Raw genomic sequence first — 21,544 nt, forward strand, 5'->3', positions numbered from 1 at the left:
AACTACTAATTACTAAACAGAAATTACTAAACAAAGTATTACAGAATCAAGTTTTATAAGTACAGTTACATTTTCCTAATACCTAATTTACTTCTTAGATATTTAAATTTACTTTTACATAAGGGTTTAGTAAATATATCAGCCCTTTGTTCATTACTACTTATATACTTTAGATCAATATCTGTACTTTCATATTTCTCTTTAACAAACTTGTATTTAATATCTATGTGTTTACATCGTTTATGATAATTTTCATTTTTTATGACAGATATTGCACTTTGATTATCTATGTTAAGTGTTACAGAATCCTGATTATATTCATCTATATCTAACAAAAGTCTCTTTAACCAAATAACTTCCTTTGTAGCACTACAGGCAGCCATAAACTCTGCTTCAGTTGTAGATAGTGCTATCGTTTGCTGACGTTGACTGGCCCAAGTAACAGCAGCACCATTCTTAATGAATACATATCCTGTCATTGATCTTCTTGTTTCAGCATCATTAGCGTAGTCAGAATCACAATAACCTTCTAGTGTATTATTTTGTGAAGGTGTATAGTACAGACCATAATCACTAGTTTCTTTGAGGTACTTCATTATTCGTTTTACGGCATTCCAGTGAGTACTATCATAACCATCCAGATATCGGCTGACTAAGCTAACCGCAAACATTATGTCAGGCCTGCTGACTATAGCTAGATGCATCAAGGAGCCCACAGCTTCTCTATATGGAATGTTTCTATCTAGCTCCGATGTATTCTTTTCTAATTTGATACCTGTCTCTACTGGTGTACTGTTCCCATTGACATTAGTCATACTAAATTTATTCAGCAATTTTTGTATATATGTGGTCTGATGTAGAAATATGTAGTTTTCTCCTTTCTCAATTTCTAGGCCAACAAAGTTTTTAGGTTCACATACTTTTATTTCAAAATTTACTTTTAAATCATCAATAACTTTGTTTAACACACTTTTATCTTTGGAAATTATTAGTCCATCATCCACATACAGTATTAGGTACACCTTACTACCATTTAACTGACCAATATAGATACACTTGTCTGAGTGACTATTGGTGAAACCAAATTTCTTTAAAACAGAATCAAATGTTTGATTCCAGCACCTGGGTGCTTGTTTTAACCCATATAATGACCTTTTAAGTTTACAAACATGCCCTTCAGGTACATCTAAACCATCTGGTGGATTCATATAGATATCTTCAGTTATGGATCCATAGAGAAAAGCAGTTTTAATATCAAACTGTATCATTTGCAAGTTATCCTGACACCCTTTAGAAAGCAAAACTCTTACAGAGTCATACCTGACAGTTGGTGAGAATGTTTCTGTGTAATCAACCTGGTGTTTCTGTGAGCAGCCCATGGCACATAACCTTGATTTATACAGTAGTCCCGATGGTGTATCTTTCACTTTGAAAACCCACTTACAGCCAATAGTTCTCACTCTATCTGGCTTTTTCACCAACTCCCATGTTTCATTCTTACTGTGTGCTTGCAACTCTTCTTCTATAGACTTTTTCCACTTATCTTTATCCACTGATGACAGAGCCTCTCGGTAAGTTATTGGAGTATCATTTTCTTCGTGTTCTCCACCTTGACAGAGGTAAGTATTAGTTTCATATTTACTATTTCTATTTCTAAGTGTTATATTACTAGGTCCACTAATATTTATTTCTTTTTCAGGTACATATGCAGGATCATCATCGGAGAAGAATGTTTCTTCTTCATCATTATCGGATAATGTTACAGATGAGTTATTTAACTCTCTTGTGCTTTGATTTGTTAGCTCAACAGATTCATCAATGTTCTTTGTTTCATCAGCACATATTTTAACATTATTATTATTTTCTGTTAGCGGAACCATACAATATTTTCTTTGTACAGAATTTTCCAGAAATACAACATCTCTACTGATAAGAATTTTTCTTGTTTTAGTATCTAATAGTCTGTAACCTTTAGTGACTTCTGAGTAGCCAATAAATATCATTTTTGTTGCCTTAGGATCCAGTTTTTGACGTTTAGCATCAGGAACATGAACCATGACTTCACATCCAAAGATTCTAAGGTGCTTCAAATTTGGCTTCTTCCCGGACCATAACTCCTCAGGTGTAGCGTATGAAATGGATCTTGTTGGACAGCGGTTCGTTATGTACGCAGCTGTCGCCACTGCTTCAGCCCAGTAGTGTTTCTGTAAATTAGCATTAAGCAACATACAGCGAGCTCTCTCCATCAATGTACGGTTCATACGTTCCGCTAACCCATTTTGTTGTGGGGTATATGGATTAGAAGTTTCATGTATAATGCCACAATTTTGCATGTATTCAATAAACTCGTTACTTAGATACTCTCTTCCATTATCAGTTCTTAATTTCTTTATTTTGCATTTAAGTTGATTTTCCACAAATGCTTTAAAGTCTTTAAATTTATTAAATACTTCAGACTTGTTTTTAAGTAAATAAATAAATACTTTCCTGGTATAGTCATCCACAAATGTGAGGAAATATTGCGCTCCTCCAACTGATTTCACCTCCAGTGGCCCACAGATATCGGAATGTATAAGTTCTAGAGCCTTCTTAGCACGAGAACCTTCCTTAGGAAACGGCAGCCGGGACTGTTTTCCTTCTTGACAAAATTCACATATCATATCCAGCTTATTGTCAGTAAGCTTGACACCTTCTGCACATTTGGAGAGTTTGTTCAGATCAGTCATATTGAGATGAGCCATCCTTTGATGCCATAAGTAGCTGTCACTTTCCTTTGTATCACATGCATATGCTTGTGCACTACTTAAGTTCAGACGATACATGTTATTCACTAATTCACAAGCTACTACTTCTTTTTGAGATTTGTTGAATATTTTACAGCCATTGTTACTAAACTGTACAGAACATTCTTTCTTTATCAGCTGACTCACGGAGAGAAGATTGCTTGCTAACTCAGGCACATACAACACATTGGTTAATTGTATGGTTTGTGTTTGTCCTACACTATTACATATAGGCAGATCTATTTTTCCACAGCTCTTCACTTTAAGCATTTCATCATCAGCAATACGGATGCTTGTAATTGGAGGTGATGATTCATCGTATAGCCAGTCCTGCCTCATTGTCATATGCATGGACGCTCCTGAATCAACAAACCAGCTCTTACTGTCATTTGCTGCACTGGATGCCGAGAACACAGCGACATATCCAGTTTCTTTGCCTTGGTCCTTTTTCTTTGTTTTGCAATTTTTACTTATGTGACCATAACGGTTGCATTTGAAACAACGGGGACCTTTATTAAACTTCGGAGAACTATCAGAGTCCTTTTGTTTATATTTACTTGACTTACTTGCATACAATGCTACTGACTCGGAGCTCTTTATTTCTTGTAAGAGCTTAGTCTTTACAGAGTCTGCTGTAATCGGCACACCAGAACTTTCGAGGGCCATAATCATTGGCTTGTAGACTTCGGGTAATCCAGCAAGGAGTAATGTACCCAGCCACTCATCATTGATGTCAAATGATATGTTTCGAAGTTTATGTGCTGCACTCATTATTCTGTTAACGTAATCTTCAACATTTTGACAATTTTCTAACGTCGTTGTATTCATATCTCTCAATAAGCCCACGCGTCTTGTCAACCCTTTGTCGTCAAAAGCTTTTTGTAAATTGGTCCACACTTCTTTTGCCGTTTTTGCCTCTTGTATATGTATGTAATTCACTGAGTCAACCAACAATATAATTTTTGCCTTTGCTTTCAGGTCGAGCTTTGAATCAACAGGTTCGCCATTATTTTCGATACAGCACCAGAGGTCTTCATGTTGTAAATACGTCATCACGGCAAATCTCCATGTATTGTAATTATCTCGACCACTTAACTTTTCGATAAGAGTCATTGTATTTGAAGACATTTTGTATAAAAAAAATATTTTTCTACACAAACCACGCGGCTTTAGGTTATGTCGTGTCAGTTTTAATGACCGGCGACTTTGTATATCGTTATTTCACTGATATTACTTCTCACTGATACTTATTACAAACAGATTACGTTCTGGGCCCATAACCTGATGTAATTAATAGGCTTTATACTTAATTACTTATTTATTTAACAGAATAATACACATTAGCAAAACCTTTTATAGCAGAGAGGGCGGCAAGGACGTTTAACAAAACAGTCAAACGTCATGACGTAGTGAGAAGTTGAGAACGCGGCAATTTCAAATTACTACAACAATTTGTATATATTTATACGTCGACACTTAATGATATTTGTCAAAGTTATATTTTATATATATTTATGTATACTAGCTATCATCCGGCCGCTTCGCATGGCTCGAACTACTTTTTGTGGGTGTCATTTTTTAAAATCCGTTCTTTGTAATTTTTAACATGACAAAAATATTCTGGCCTTGAAATAATAAAAAAACCCTTGTAAAGCAAGTCCCTATCACCCATGCAGGAGTGGAGGAGAGGGCCCTTAAAACGGGAGTCTAAAAGAAAAAAATATTCAGGCGAAGTTTTATGTCTATAAGAGCTATAATTTTCGAATACTTGTGGGTCCAAATACATAGAGATGAGTATTTGAAAAATTTCTTCTTATTACAATGGCGGACCGACGGAATGACCTTGCTTAAATCTTTTCACATGCCGTCCGCTTCCATCCGGTTCTCTTAGAAATCTATGTGAGAGGTCTATGTCCAACAGTGAACATCCTGGTGCTGAAATGATGAATGATATAATATGATGATGATAACAATGGTTTCATTCTATTGTTAAATTACACCACCATTGTTAGCTAAACTTTTTTTAAGGATCGCAATTTTCTGGGTAGCTGTTTGGTGAAAAATGTATAGAATTAAACATATTTACTTTTTATTTTGTTAAAAATAAATTTTGTCTACACCTATCTCTATTACACCAACTTGAAGACTTTATATCATCATCAGGATCATTTCCACCGCTGTATAACCACTGATGGACATAGGTCTCTTTCTGGTAAATTTTCAATAAGACCGGTAAAAAGCTGCCCGCGACCATTACCTTCCGACCACTTAAACAAGGTCGTTTGTTCATTTTGTGGGTGGACATCCTTTAATTCGCATACCAGTTCGTACCTTTCCAGTTCACTCCAGAACCTTTAACCCTCTAGCGGCCACCCGTTTCAATCTTGTAGAGAAATCTTGGGCACCACGTTTCACGTTTCATTTAAAAAAAATTAAAATTCTATCGACAAGTTGACGTCTCCGCCCTATTGCAGGTACTCCTCGGCGCGGTAACGAAGCTAATCTGTGCTCAAGTGTCGACAATTTGAGGCGTAACAACAGAAAATAAGCAAGACTTAACCGGCTTATGTTTCGCTTAATCCACAATACAAACGGACTTAGCGAGAATCGGTGTAATGATCCCGCTTTTTCTTTCGCGGTCTAAAGATTCTCCGCGTAGTTTATTATAGAAACTTACTAATAAGGCTACGATCACAAATTTCTATCAAATATCACAATTACACAAGCGACCTTTTTAAATTTTATACAAATAACAACATTTTTTTTTAATTTTTATTACAAATTTGCCTAGGATGGTAATAGTATTTACTGCCAATATATCTTTAAAATAAGTGTATCATTTGTTCTGCTTGTTTCTGCTTTTGTAATGATTATATAAGCTGTTCCTTTTAAAATTAACTATGTACAAAATTTGTGTTAAAAAAAAATTTTTGAAAGCTATTTTCTAGACGAACACATCCAATTATTATACAGAAACAATTTTGAACATGTTTTACTGTTCTAAATAGTTATATTTAGAACAGTAAAACATGTACACAAGTGTGACAATAGTCAAGTAAAATTTATTTAAAACAAATTTAAGTAAAAATCAATGATTTCAGAAATAATAAATTATATAATGATAACATAGTAAAAAAAGGATTTTTAAAAATCAGATTACTACAGGTTCAAATTAATTATTGTTAATGTCACAAGAAACAAAGGTTATTGGCCTAACGCATTCCAATAAATAAATTAATTAATGTTTTATATTTCAGAGTGATCACTTTATACAGGTCATTGAAAATAAGTGCAAAAACTTTAACGCTTTTTGTTGACACATTACATACATTCACACCTTTAAGCATTTACAAATACCGTGAAGTATAAATAATCCTAGTCCCATTACATTAGTAATTTAAAAACAATTTCACAGAAAAACATACTCGATTTTCATATTCGAGAAAAGTATTTTGGCCATAAATTAACAGTCAGATACGAGAATACGATTTCTCGCGCCAGTCGGTTAAACTCGCGACTTTATTTTGCGAAATTAAACACATAAATTACAACATGTTACCACCCACCCAAAAAGTTACCGTATTAGTTCATACATGATACATTGCTGTTATTTAGTTTATTTTTTTTTTACAACTTCACAATTTATACATCATAGATACTGAACTATAACAGAATATTTTTTTATTTAATACAACGAGCAAGTTTTTCACATGATAATTTTATTAATAAACCAAAACGTTTATATTTTTATTCATGTATTCTTTATATTGGTTTAACTTTATATTTATAACGCCACTGTGATTATTATTGTTATATATTGTTTACGTCATTAGTAAAATACAAGAAAAACTGGATTCAATAGAAACTACTCAAATTGAGTTGTTCTGTAATGACATCTCAACTTAAAATAATATAATAGGAGCTACAAACGCAAAAATACGAAAACAAACTACAAATACAGTGAGATATTCGCTTTGTGATGACTGTCACCAACATCCTTACTAGAGTAGTTAGTTGACTTTGCATTGTAAAAGAATCTAGATTTCGGATCAACGAAGAACTTGAAATTGACTATGCCTGTTCATTTTACTATATCTATGGAGTAATCTTTCACTATTGTCGGTGTCAGCTTATGGAATGAATTACCCGAAGCAATAAGATGCGCTAAATCGCTGTCAGCTTTTAAAAACATAATAAAAGTACATTTTAATCGTATTTATGTAATACCTTTTCCATGTATATGTTTACGTAAGTTGTAAGTTTGTATATATGTATGTGTGTATAGTATTTTATGTAATTGTCTAAGTGTATGTGTATGTATATGTGCAAATGTATTTAACTCTGGAATGTGTAGTATATATTAATATTATTATGTTAACCCTTAACTACCCTATCCATCATGTCTTTCATCTCCAACCAAAGGTTGTCCGGTAGAAATCACGAGAAATTATTAAAAAAAATAACTGTCTAGATAGCATCTAGCAAAAGAGACCTACACTCCAATAAAAATCATCAATTACACGAATCACGTATCTAAAAATACCACTATGTCGAAGCTTGAACAAAAGACATTCTTTTCGATAATATTTACAAACTTTTTCTTACAATGTATTGTGTAATGACCGTTTTGCAATATTTCACAGTCGACCATTGTCTGCTTTTCAGTTTGCGACCATCTTCTAAGCATTCAAGCCAATTCTTAGTTGCCATGAAAATAATTAAAAGAAATAAAGTACTTAAAACGTGCCATGCGTATAATCTAGTGTTAGCAAATATTTGCAATGTTGCTCTTGTTAAAAATTGTGTCTACGTTGCTGTCATAACATTTATGTTCACAGTGTGTTTCATATTAAACATGATGATAAGAGAAAATCAATCGATAATCCAAGATCGTTATTTAAAGTTTCCGACAGACTTGAAATACATTCTTTTTTGGAGGAAAGACAAGAACTTTAAATCAGAGTTTGGCTTGAAACGTCAGCCCAAGTTACCAACGGGTCAAACGATGTTTATTAACCAGAGATGCAAATTTATTAACTGTTTCATTACTTACGATAAAAATCTTCTTAATGGTGACATAAAAAACTTTGGTACTGTTGTATTTAACATTAATGAAATCTATAATGTTAAACATAAAAATCTAAAACTACCAAGGTCACATGAACAGCTTTATATATTCAATTCTATGGATTCGGCTGAATTATTTCCTATTTGTTTACCTATGTATTCAGATTTTTTTAACTTAACTTGGACATACAGACTGGATTCCGATATACCACAACCATTTTTTAATATTTACAATTCTAATAATACTTTAGTGGGCCCGAGAATACAAATGAACTGGATTACTAATATGAAACATAATGATAAATATAAGCAGATAATTCAAAACAAGACCAAAGCAGTTGCGTGGATTGTTAATAAATGCAGATCCAGACGCAAGCATGTGCAACTAATAACCAACCTTGAAAAGGAGCTAAAAGGTTATAATTACAGTTTGGATATATACGGACGTTGTGGTGGGCGAAAGTGTCCTAATAATGATATTTTAAGTTGCTACAGTTTAATTGAGAGAGAATATTATTTTCAACTCGTTTTGGAAGATTCAATAGCAATAGATCATATTTCCGAAAGAATGGGACTGGCAATGATGTATACTACAATACCCATCGTTGACGGAAGTTCAAAATACTCAAGGTATACAAAAAATATAATTTATATGATATAATAGTCTTACGTGTTTGTAAAGACTTTTGTGTAATTATCAAGTTTTACAGTCACTTGCAACCGGGTTTATTTAATTACTAGCTGTCCTTACAGGATTAATACTGTCAGAAGTTATTTGCTAATAGCATTCTTACAAAAAAATTAACATAACGTGAATTTCATCGTAAGCATTTCTTCGCTATATTTATTGAACAAATTTAATATTTATTTTACTAAATAAAATTATAATTACATAACAATAGTATGTGCATTTTAAATTTGGACTGATGCAGCTAGATAGTCGTTTCAGCCCATATATGCCCATTGCAATAGTATACAAAACCCAATTCTTAGGCCTCTCGAAAAGATGTCAGTGGGATGATATACCATAATCACCACGATTGGCAGGCGGGTGTGCGATCTCAGTGTGGTATTATGGTACGCATAGTAAGTTGGTGCCCATCCTTGATGCAGAGGCAACCCTATATAAATAAGGCACGAAGCGTGAATTACATAAGATTGTATCGCTGGAATCGACCCGCGAACTACCATTGCAATTCTCAGTCCTGAGCTAGAGTCCACCACTGAGCTGTAATTGCGGATTTATATCGCTAATTATAATCATATATTTAACCTTAATATTATAGTATAAAAATATTAACGGTATTAATAATGTTTTTAATATAATTTCGTTACAGTTTTTTACCTCCTGGTTCATACATCAACGTAAGAAACTCAACGTTAAAGGAGTTAGGATCAATCCTCGATTACCTCATCAAAAACCCTGATATTTACGGATATTTTTTTGACTGGAAAAATTACTATCACTATAAACTTAGGCCTAAAGATTACGTGTGCGATTTATGTGAATATTTAAATAAGAATACTGGGAGACGCAGAGATAGTAAGATATATAAAAATTTTAGAGAGTATTGGAATCCTTTTTACCCTCTTAAATGTCACGAAAAGCGTATGTATGACATGTTCATTGAATAAAATTCATATTGCCTTTAATATTTTATACAATTTAAATGTAACCTTGTTAGATAAGGGTTAACAGACAGTATTAGCACAGTCTGCAAAACATCATCTTGTGATCCTCTTTTATTGCGAGTAATTATGTTTATTAAAATAATTAAAAAGTATCTATTATCTTATCTAAAATATTATACGTACGCTTTGTATGAAAATTACTATTCAAATTGTTACAATACTTTATGCGAGTTTTTTTTCTCTTTATTTTTATCAACGCATTGGCTTCTTAACAAAGGGACGCCGTTTTCACTGCCGGCATCACATCTGTGATCGACAGCTCTTGAATCAGATTTATTGAATACTTTTTATCTCTCACTTTTTCTGTCAATAGAATGGAAGCTCGTCTATCTTCGTTCTATTCAAAGTTGTTTTCGGAATCATTCTGAATAGCGTATTTAATAAATACTTGCTTATACATACATCGGAATCACTTACTTTTATATAACATTGAACTTCGTGTTTGCATCACAAATAATTATGTTTCTGCGCCATGTGCTAACATCATCATCATTACAGGCACAGGTCGTTCAGACATAGGTGTTCCCTATTAATTTCCAATAAGTTTTTGGTTGAATGCGAATGTTGGATACATTACATACAATGCTATCTAGCGTTTCCCAAAGACCCTAACTTACTGTTATGGTATGGTATGTCTTTTATAACAAAAATTAAAAACAACAGTTAAAAACATCGAAAATCTCAGTTTTTAAATATTTTCTGTATATTATTTACATGTAGACATAAAATATTTTAATGTATTAAAATATTGCAAGCATGTCTACGTTTTATTAAACCTTTACAGTTCCTGTTCTATTTTGAATAAACCAGACAATTGCCTTATCTTAAATGCATACATGTAATAAACATTTAATCACAAGAGAGTTGATCAAACGCCTGACATACATGAAACTGTTACTCAATTTAACAAAAGAGAGGTTATTGTAAGGCACATTGATCAACACAAAAACCTCTTCAACAAAACACTAGAAACAAGGGGATGAAAATGCTCAGTTCAATTGTAATTTACAAACCCGTGTTTCTAACAAAGACGTATAAGATGTATTGTTTTTAGAATATGATACTAATTATTTTATGAGACTAAATTATATTTGGATTCTTACAGTATGCCTACAATCGTTATTTTTAATTATTAAAGATTTCGAATTTGCTATTTATACATATATTTATTATTTATATCTAAACAAGTTAATAAAATTTGAGTGTCTGTTTGTAATATTAAAATAACTTTAATACATGGCTATGAATATATATATACACGGTAAAAATACAAAAATTACATTTTTTTGTTTTCATCCGTCTGTCCGTTTGTACCAGCTAATCTCTGAAATAGCTGAAACGATTTTGACGAAACTTATACAGACAGGTAGCTGATGGAATAAGAAATAACTTCGGCTTTTATTTAAGAAAATACTTATAAGAGAAAAAAAAAAAAAAAAAAACAAAAAAAAACTTAATATTTATTTTTTAAATTCCACTCGTTCGTCTTATCTATCTACCGTGTAGGTGGATGTTCTACGCTTGTCGATCTTTAGTCTCCACTCCAGAATCTTAAAGCCTCAACGGCCATCTGTACTGCACGCAATGTGGTCTGCCCACTGACCAAAGACCTTCACCTTGAGGATATGTGACTAAAAATGTTTCGTTTTTTTTTTTTCAAATTGACGTTAAATGTTTACAATTTTTTTATTTACTATAAATTTGTTTAAGAATAAACTATAAACTATATAATCCAGAGTTGATCATTACTTAGCTGCAAAAACAGGTACATTCCGTTCAACAAAGTTGAGTGACCTTTGTAAATCTATCACCGAATCACACCCAGGGGATTCAATTCATTATTTAACGCTGTCAACTGTTCACCCGGCGAAACATTTTAGGTTTAATTTTAAAATATGCGGTTTTTGTTAATTTATTACTAAATTACTTAGAATTATTTTTACTGATGTTTTCACTTGGACATTTAAGTAGATACTAATACGATATCTACCACCAGACAATATTTCGTGTATGTGTTGATTCACGCCTGTATTTCTCATTCAACCGAGTAGTGGTAGCCCTGCGATAGAGAACTGGAACTTGTGATCGAAGGTCGCATTCACAGTTTGTGCAATAATTAAACAATAAGTTTCCAAAAGATGGGCGGCATCTCCTGTGATCCATAATACTACACTACGATTACCAACCAGCCTGCTAGGCGTGGCGGGTAAGGTATATCCCTCCATAAAGAGACTTTAGTGAGGCCTATGCCTTGAAGTTGCTATCTATCGGCTAAAACTATGACGATGATTCCTCTTACATTTTTTAGAGAAGACCTGTGTATTTTATATGAATTAATTTGTAAAACTTTGTTTTATTTATTTATTTAATATGTCAACAACTTAAACATTTACGTTCTATTAGCAACTATTATGTAGCGTAATGTATTATAAACATTCGAAGCATTTATTATAAGACATAAATCATCAAACTCTTGTGTCAATAAACAATATATTAGAATTCCAGTGTTCCGTCGTAATGATATCTCATATAAGAGAAATTATTTGGTTTATACAAATAATTATGGTTATATATATAGATATTATAGTCATAATTTATTGTGGTTTTTTATGTCTACGACTATTTTTTACGAATGTTACATGTAATATATTTTAAAAATGTACAAATGTGAATAACCTAATTAGTTACGTAAGCATTACATTTTGTCTAAAATTATAAATTATAAATTATAAATTATGCAGTTTAATCGGCCGCGCTTGCATCACCGCTACTACTATTTAAATAGTTTACGGAGTTTAAATACCCGAAACATTGGACCCAGGTGCGTTCTGGTCGCAGTAAATGCTATTTATGCATGTCCACTACTACTATATATTTTACCTTCTAGCAGGACATTCTTACATATTGAGAGGTATTATCGCGAATGAAATATCTACCTCTAAACGGTCATCATCATCATCATTTCATTCATTGATGGACATAAGCCCTCCCCAATAGGTTTCCAATACAGTTGGCAGAAGTTAATAATCCCGGCATTTGATTTGACACAGCGTGCAAAAGACTAACGGCAACGATCGACTGAGCCGGGTTTTAAAGAGCACCGTCTTAGTAGCACAGTGTTCCAACTAGATATAGAGTGATTAACACTGATTTTGTATATAAAACACTATAATTTTCTACGTACTTTAGATAACTTTGAAGGATATATATTGAGCCGAGGATGCAGGTGTATGTATTTCAGAATTCTTATGCATGAGCGACTCATATTACTAGAACAAGCATTTTAATTTTGTTAATTCTATCATCTTATTATCCTGTAAAAACATTATGCATTGATGAAACTGGTTTTAAAATATATTAAAAATAATCCCCTCCATAGGTTATCGACTGAACTCAAAACTTACTTGTGTAACAGATACACAGAAATATTAAAAAAAATACCTATTAATTATTGTAATTATTCTAGATATAGAAACATATGTTATTAATATTTTATTTAAGGTGCGCTTATAAGTTCTCGTTTTTATTAATAAATAATTCTAACGGTTGTCAAGTGTTTTGACTTTTTAAAACGAAATGTAGATAATTTTGAATATTCATTATCGTCATATCTGCCGATAGATGCTCTCTACGGGAGATGGGCCTCTGCCAAAAATCGTCATGGTGTCCAGTCTTGCGCTGCCCATATTACCTATGTCTACCTAGTGTGGACGTACTAACGATGCATCTTGAATATTACCATAATTACCGATAAATATATATATAGTTACTTCATTTAACATATGTGTAAAACCATATACATCCGATATAAATAATGTACAAAATTAGTTTCGAGTTCGTAACGAGTTTAGAGCAAATGGTTGCAACCAAAGAACACTGTAGCGGTGCAGCAGGTGCGCCGTGGTTCGTTAACACCTATCGACTTGGATATATCGCCGAGCCTGAAACGGAATCCAATTCTGCAGCTTGATTGTGTGCAGTTTACGCGTAATGGTCTTTGAAACGCAATCACAATATGTAAATGAAGAGATTACCAGATTTTAGTTACATTTGTACTCATGCGTTTTTAAGTAAAAACTCTCATCAAGAGTGTAAGGTTGTTTAATGAATGTCTGTCGAATCTTACCGTAATTAGCAACGCACTGTTCCAATCATATACTACATTTATAACTGTGAAAGGTCTCATCTTACTAAGGAAATACCAAGAGTAATTTCTATCCAGAGGTTCATCATCATGAACGTTATTTCAGTCATAGAAGTTCCACTGCTGGACATAGATTTCCCATACGAGAAGTTGGGAGCAGTTTGCATCCGACGTCATCCAAAGACTTTAGTAAGATTTTCGGTCCACCATCACATAATCATTAAAATCCTGACAATGTAGTATAATTATTGTATTTTAAGGTTTGGTTAATTAAAATTATCTTAACTAGAATGCTACCGAAACGATAGTACCGTGCCTTAGGAAGGCGCGGCGAGGTGCGGGCCGGGGATAAATAGCATAAGCGCCGTCACCGCCAGTGTTGACTGTCGTTAGACTGACGAAACGAAACGGCTGATACTCCCCCACCCCTGCATCATGCCGCGTGCTTATTTAAAAACGCGGTACAGCGGTTTTGGTAACACTTTAGCATATAATAGGAATATAACATATTTTATTGTAACATTTCATGAGAAAAATTATATTTTTTTCATAAATGAAAAAGGCTTCAATCTTTATGATTCTTGTATTCATATTCAATATAGTTTTCAGCATAGATCAGGTAGAAATTTTATACGTCATCAGAAAATGTAGGATAGTCGTTCAAGGAGCTGACTGGGCATAATTCATACGGCAGCGAGTTCAGTGGCACACTCTTGACTCAATAGCGCTGGAAGTGTCGCCGGGCCTAGTAGAATATTCATTGAGTCGGCTAGATTACACCGTACCGATGCCTATGATGTCTTGATACCTTTACTAAAGTATAGATAGACAGAAACATATTAATTTAACTCTTTATTGTTCATCAGCGCAAGAAAAAAAAAGAAAGAAAGAAACTAAAAACAAATGGTTATTTTATTACAAAAAGTAGCTTTCTCCAAGAAAAGTTACCAAAGACAAAAGTCGAATGATAATCAAGTGAACAAGGTTGTATTCGATGTACAAATATGGCGAATGATTATTTATCCTTTATTCGTTTTATTTTCTTCTTTTGTTCCTTTATTCTTTCTGAGGTAAGTGCGATCTATGTCGCACATGTTCGATGTTTTTGTTTATTATTGTATTTATATATATTGTCCGGAAATAATTGCCTCGTGTGATTGCCTACCGCCCCACTATTGTACTTTTTATTTACTATTATGCGACTATGTATCGATTTTCTAGCTTGTGCAGTAAAGAGGACTAAATTAAATTTAAAACATATCTCATTAAAATAACTACACAGTTAAAATGCAATACATAGATTTATAAGAGAACTGGTAACCCAGCGGTAGAGGAGTGAGACTCGCGATCCTAGGTAGCGGGTTCGATTCCGAGAATACAATCTTATATAATTGACACTTTATGCATTAATTATAAAGGATTACTAATGTTCACAAAGAAGTTTCCAGAGGATGAGCACTAGCGTCATTTGTGTAACATAATACCATATTGTGATCACCTACCGGGCTTATTGTAGATCCTCTCATTTATGGGGGAAAGCTACGACCGTCTGTGAGTTGAAACGATATAGATATATACCCAGAGATAAACAGTAGAAACATATACATCTCTGTGTTGAGAAGTAAAGTTCTAATAGTTTTTTAAAAACTGGCAGTTATCTAAAACATGCATATGTATGTACTCGTATAAATGAAGCTGTTTTTAAATAGTTTACAGTAGCACAGTATAAAACTATACACAATTAATTATAAAGGAATAAAAAAGGAAAGGACAAGGAAGTAAAGAGAAGGAATAAGATGGGAATGAAAGGTAAAAACAGGGGACGTTTCATTTTATTAACTACAAATATTTTCCACATATACAAAGTCTAACTACAAGAAAACTTTCATCTGTGTCATCAAATAACTTAGAGTGTATATGAATATTTTTATATACTATATTAAATCTATTTGTAAAGGTGATCTAGATTGAAATTTCACTTTTGATAATGTTTTCTTGACTACGCTTAATGTTATATGAGACATATATTTTTAGATGAAGAAGTAATTGTCAGTAGAGCCCGAATTAAATTGCTATGTATAGGTATAAGTAATGTTATAGTTAAGTATACAAAAGTAAATTTTCACAGTGGCATTAATAGGGTCTATACAGAAGCAAATAGAGCGTAGCGTAAACAAATTCGAAATATGCCAAGTACTAAATTTCGAGCAGGAGTACGTAAGGCGACTCAAGTGATCCCGCCCAGCTGGTTAGCATATCGCCGAGTTCGTCGCCTGCTCGCATATTCAACAGCTCTTTGTTTCTGACCCTACTTATTCGCTCCTTCACTATGCAAATCCGTGACGTCACTTGTTTATTGGCAGCCGAACTCGATTGATAGGCAAATCTCATTGCAAACGGTTTTAATCAAGGTTCTGTAATGATTCAACCCATGTGTCTCCTCTGTGTCAGGACGCTTTATTAAAAGATTCGATTATATTTCAAAAGTTATTCCATTTTTACTAAAGATCAATTTGCGTCTTGGTTAAACAATAATGTTAAATTTGATTGGTTCTATGGGTAAAAACTTTGGATAAATTTATAGCTAATTTATTGTCAATTAATGTATGGTAAACGCCAGCCAAAAATCAAAGGTTTCAGTGAGAATAAATAAGGTAATGATAATTAATATGAAAAAGTGTTTTCAAAATTCGGATTAATACATGTTGAAATTATTTATTTTTTGCTATCTGTTCCTGCAGACTTAGTATTACCAGATTATGACTTGTGCTTATATACTTTTAAATAGAAAAAATAAATTAATGTAACATCCTTTAGAGTGATTATACAGAGCGATAGAAAATAGTTTCAACGGCATTAAGGCTTTTCATTTGCCGACAAATGAACTATATATATACTTTAAAGTTTTTCACAGATAACCATTGATCCCATGTATATAACGAGGTTGTTTTCAGAGATTAATGGTAAATAATTATATCCAATCATAACATTATCGAAGAAAAAAGGAATTAAAATTTGAAAAAAAAAATCTTGGTCGAAAAATAGCATGTTGAAAAATGTGTTTTTGTAAGACTCTTTAAGAATATACGAATATTTTGTAAATCTTGTTGGGTATATAAATAACATCGCACTGACAGTATAGACACAACTGCCATTTAAAACGCCAGTGCGTTCTGATATTACCATATCCATGCTATTAGGTAAATAAAAAAGGTTCTCTCAAACTGCATTTTATTGAAAGAAGAGTGTTAACAAAATAATGTTAGTGGCTTCAAAGTTACTGACATCATGACTCTCCCAGATCTTCGCTACTTACATTCGCATAAACTTCCGTGCAATTGTAGTGGTGATCTAAGCTTTTTGCTTAGGGTTTTTCAAAGGCAATATAAACCATACAATATAGTGTCTTAAATTGATTTTTACACTCAATTAAATAAAAATTATAAAAGAAATAAACAAAAAGATTTAATTCTATGCCTAGAATTGGTATTACATTGTTTATACGTATATTAATACATTTAAACATTTTAACAATCATTCGATTAAGCTAAATTAAAAATTCAGATTAAAAAAATTGTTGCCTATTTAATATTTAAAACAAAAATACGCACAGAATTATTGAATCAACTGTGTCACTGGACAAAAAGAAATCTCCGGAAACCTACAAATTGTTAGAAGTGCCTTCAGTATCCGTGAATCTGATGTAGAAAAAAAAATGCTCTGGTATAACGACAACTAAAAACTAAAAAAATTAAAATAGTTTTCCAACTTTTAATAGGTAAGTTATATTTTTCTAGTTATATAATTTCATCAATACTATGATAAATATGATTTTATTCTTTTTAACTACTTCAAATCAAATCACAAAAAAAGCGATCCGTAGATGTACCAATGTCATTCATGTAGCTGGAAGAACTGCTCGTCTGAAATGATAGGGGGAGCGGCATATTATCCGTGCGAACAACGACCGTTGGGGCCGAAAGCGAGTAGCGATCACGAGTTGGTAGACGTGTCGTGGGCAGATCCCCTACGGGACCGACGACATAAGTAAGGTCGCGGAAAGTCGCAGCATGCAGGCAGCGCTGGACCGGAAGAAGAAGCACTTCCACTGATTTTATTCTTTTATTATAAACTGTTCTGTTAAAACCAGACAAAACGTGTTGACGTTGATCTATAACGTTACTAAAAACTTTATTTAATAAGAAAATTATGCTCAAAATTTATTAATAACAATATTCACCATTAATGTAAAATAAACATGCATACATCTAAAAATACAGTTTTTGGGTGCCTATTTCAGAAATGTCGTTTTTCGACAAAAGAAACTTGAATGTCAAGAAATAGACTTCATAACCTTTGGAGACAAAGAAAGGGTAAAAATTATCAATAGACGAAAATAGTGTATTGTTCAATAAAGGTTGACATAAGATTAAATAATTATTCATTTTCATCCAACCCGTTATCCGGATGAAGCAAATTATAATACAAAGAGAGATCTGATACGTTAAGAATCTGTTGAGGACGCTCGGATGGATCAGGGTCTATCTTGCACTTCTCGTAAAGAGATCCAGAATACCACCATGAACGAAAATTCTTAAGAGAGCTCCTTGTTTTAAACTTCACGTCGTCATTAAGACTTTTACAAAGATCGCAAATGCCTTCGAATTGCCTGGTTTCACGAATTACGTAATGTTTGCGCCATTTATGAAAGCTATTGTATATGGCTGGATGCTTGATTATAACTTGAATTAAGTCAACTAAGTTCTCAATACTCTTATTACGTGCATTGATGTAGGAACCAACTGGAAGGAACCTGTAATTGAAAGAAAATGTATGGTTAGTGCAGTATACAAAGATTCGTGTTAAATAGAAGTTAAATAAAAGTTGTGCATTTTAAGTAACGAATCGGAAAGATTAGATTATCGAAATTATTTAATAAAATATGCAAGTGTTAGTAAAAAAAATAATTGTAATGACATTCTCATATTGCGTTCACGTTTACTTTATTAAACATAAAGTAAAATCTAGGAAATCCATATAACATTTATTTCAAAGCGCTACGGTGTTGAAATAAATACAAAACATACCTACCATATAAATTCACTATGGATTTGTTCTCGGTGGGGATATAACTTCTCTTTAACTCACAGAAGGACTTAGGACTTATTTTTGAGACCTATTTGGAAAACGTGCTTTTAAAGTAACATGAGAAGGATCCCTTAATTTTTTTATCTAGAAGAATTTAGTCCGTGTAGGTGAACCCCGACGCATTGCAATGAGGCTTTAAGTCTGCCAGGCGCATCAACCTCGGTCACCGAATCTGACCACTTATCCGTCAACGCATTGGGCGATAAATATACGTAATATTTAGAATTTACGGCTCCAATTAAATGGAAAATGACTTAAGATCATAGTTACATAAGTAACGTTAGTTTCTCTTTGATTGATTGAAATAAGAAAAATAATTCAATATTTATTCCAACACTCGTGAAACTTCTTTCCGGTCACCGAAAATCGTAAATTTTTGGTAATATCATTACCTTTTTGAAACTACTAAATAAAAACACAGGAAATTTTTATCTTTAGCTATAATAAATGTTATTGATTTAGCTCTACATTTACTTAAAAATACTAAAGGCATATCAAATGTTTAAATCTACTCTTTTGCAATCAAAACACGTGGTGCCTTTTTCAATAAACTTAAACGACTTCAATATTTCATACGGTGTATACTCGAAGTACGTAAATATAACCAAATTTCTAAACTTCTGACTAAACTTATATCTATTACACAGTGTACTATTTTTCCTCTCACTCTTCTTATCTTAAAAACAACTTCCACTTCCTTAGTAACATTCACTCACGCTCGGTGCTAACGGTTGTCAAAGAATCAGTAATCATAAATTCTCAAGCATGCAACTAATTTTCTAAATAAATCATTACCTTTGTCTAGCTTATTGAACGAATTACCTGCATATTTCTTTATATTTTCAAAAGGCTAATAAAGCTTTACTGGCACGGAAAGTTTATTTTTATAGTTCTGCTAATCATTAATAAATAAGTAGATATGTAATATAGTATTAATGCATATTCCCTTTGATACGTATAATAAATATTTTATATTTTAATTGTAATAGACATCGGATATTCAATCGCTTCTATTATTTGAGGACTATTTTTTATGTTTTTTTGAATAGCGGATAGTTATATGCAATGGTTGTCTAGAAGAAATTACCATTTGCGATAAGACACACTTAGTACGATTTATTGTTAGATTTATTTAACATCTTTATTCTGTTTCTTGATGATACAATCATGAGTTAAATTAATAACCTAATAAGAAGGGTCTAGGTAGTCCAGACATCAATAAACTACGTTCAGAGTTTTGCTGCGAGATCGAAAGTACATCCAGACCGGTCATCGTGGCGTATTAAAGGGCCTATGCACATACACTGGAAGTCTATCGGATCAAAATAAGAAGAAAATATAACCAGGTTCATACTGGAATTAAGAGTATTGTGATTAAGAGCGTTAAGAAAAATAATAAATAATCTATATTACAGGGCTTATTGATATAAATAGTATAACTTATATATTTATCGATTTGACAACAACTATACAAAGTGTAGACTATAACTCACTTGTGATAATTAGCACCTCCCGCAACAAGTGGAATAGCTCCAATATCATAAGCTCTTATAACTTCACTTGTAACATAGTCCATCGCGAAACTCTCTTCGTATGCTAAATAAAAGTAATATTTGTTCTTGATATCATTAATACAAGATCCACCTGGACATTTAAGAAAAGAACAGCCGTATATATCAAGAACTAGTTGTTTTCTTTTTAAAATTATTTGAAGTCTCTTAGCATATTCAGTTCTGTTACTTTTTGTTACACATTTGTCGATTATACAGGCGACCGCTAACTTTGTATGATTATTATTCTCTTCCTTATCCTGAGCTATGTCGTTTATATCTAGAACGTCTGTTAGCCATTTCACTTTTTGTTTTGGTGCCACAACCACGTTGTTTGTATCACGCACTTCTATGAATGGTCTCGGTATATCAGAACTTAACTTGTAAGTCCATGTCCAGTTGAAATAATTTTCTGCGCAAAGATTACACATGGGGCTAGAATCACAAGGCTCAGCACTATAGAAAATGTATTTCTGTTTAGTCAATCTTCTTTGAGGTAAATTTTGTTCTTCCCACGTGTTAAAAACACTAGCGTTAAATACTATTGCTTCGAAATTTCTATAATCTCCGTTCAGAAGATATTTATTAGTAGTTACGTAACAATTGAAATAAGAACAATTGTAATTAATAAAAACACCTTGTCCAGACTCAAGAAAATTATGAGTCAGATTAACTGTTGGCCAAAATAGTATATATTTTAAATCATTCCTGAATCTATCTTCGGAGAAAGTGACATCCGTACTAGGAAAATTTTGTATACGATCACGAAACTTTTGCACTTGTGAAATAGCAGTATAGGCGGTGTGAAATGTGTAAAACGCAAGGACGACATACATAAGTAAGCCAGTGCAACTGACGAGGAAAAACAATTTAGCAAATGTCTCCGTTTTTAACATCTTGCACGACTGACAACACTACACACTATTCATCTGATCAGTAATAAAATAGATCGGGACTTTCATCTCAATATCAACGAATACCTGAGAGATGTTGTATTGAGTATGAAAAGTAAACAAACAACGCATGATAATCAACAAACAATGTTCGTGCGTAAATCGTACATTATCCCCTTTGTTTATATTTCGTGGAATTAAGGTAAACGCAATTTTATGGATATACATAACAAGTAATCTAATTTATAATTTAAAATATTAGGAGGA

General features: G+C 32.7%; 2 protein-coding genes across 2 annotated transcripts; one reads left to right on the forward strand and one right to left on the reverse strand.

The window, feature by feature from the left end:
- The first annotated feature begins 7,638 nt into the window (after window positions 1-7,638).
- LOC137923590 (alpha-(1,3)-fucosyltransferase C-like) lies at window positions 7,639-9,485 on the forward strand. The gene is made up of 2 exons (XM_068766807.1): window positions 7,639-8,480; window positions 9,188-9,485. Exons 1-2 carry the CDS (start codon window positions 7,639-7,641, stop codon window positions 9,483-9,485), a joined length of 1,140 nt encoding a protein of 379 aa, XP_068622908.1.
- An 8,638-nt stretch (window positions 9,486-18,123) lies between these two features.
- Window positions 18,124-21,280, reverse strand: LOC137923591 (alpha-(1,3)-fucosyltransferase C-like). Its single transcript, XM_068766809.1, has 2 exons — window positions 20,328-21,280; window positions 18,124-18,499 (listed from the first exon to the last, which is right to left on the reverse strand). The coding sequence occupies exons 1-2, from the start codon at window positions 21,278-21,280 to the stop codon at window positions 18,124-18,126; spliced, it is 1,329 nt and encodes a 442-aa protein (XP_068622910.1).
- Between the last annotated feature and the right edge of the window lie 264 nt (window positions 21,281-21,544).

The sequence above is a fragment of the Battus philenor genome, unplaced genomic scaffold, assembly GCF_028537555.1.
Source record: "Battus philenor isolate CCGP_79_NKW_IND1 unplaced genomic scaffold, ilBatPhil1.0.hap1 SCAF_22, whole genome shotgun sequence".
NCBI classification, from domain to species: domain Eukaryota; kingdom Metazoa; phylum Arthropoda; class Insecta; order Lepidoptera; family Papilionidae; genus Battus; species Battus philenor.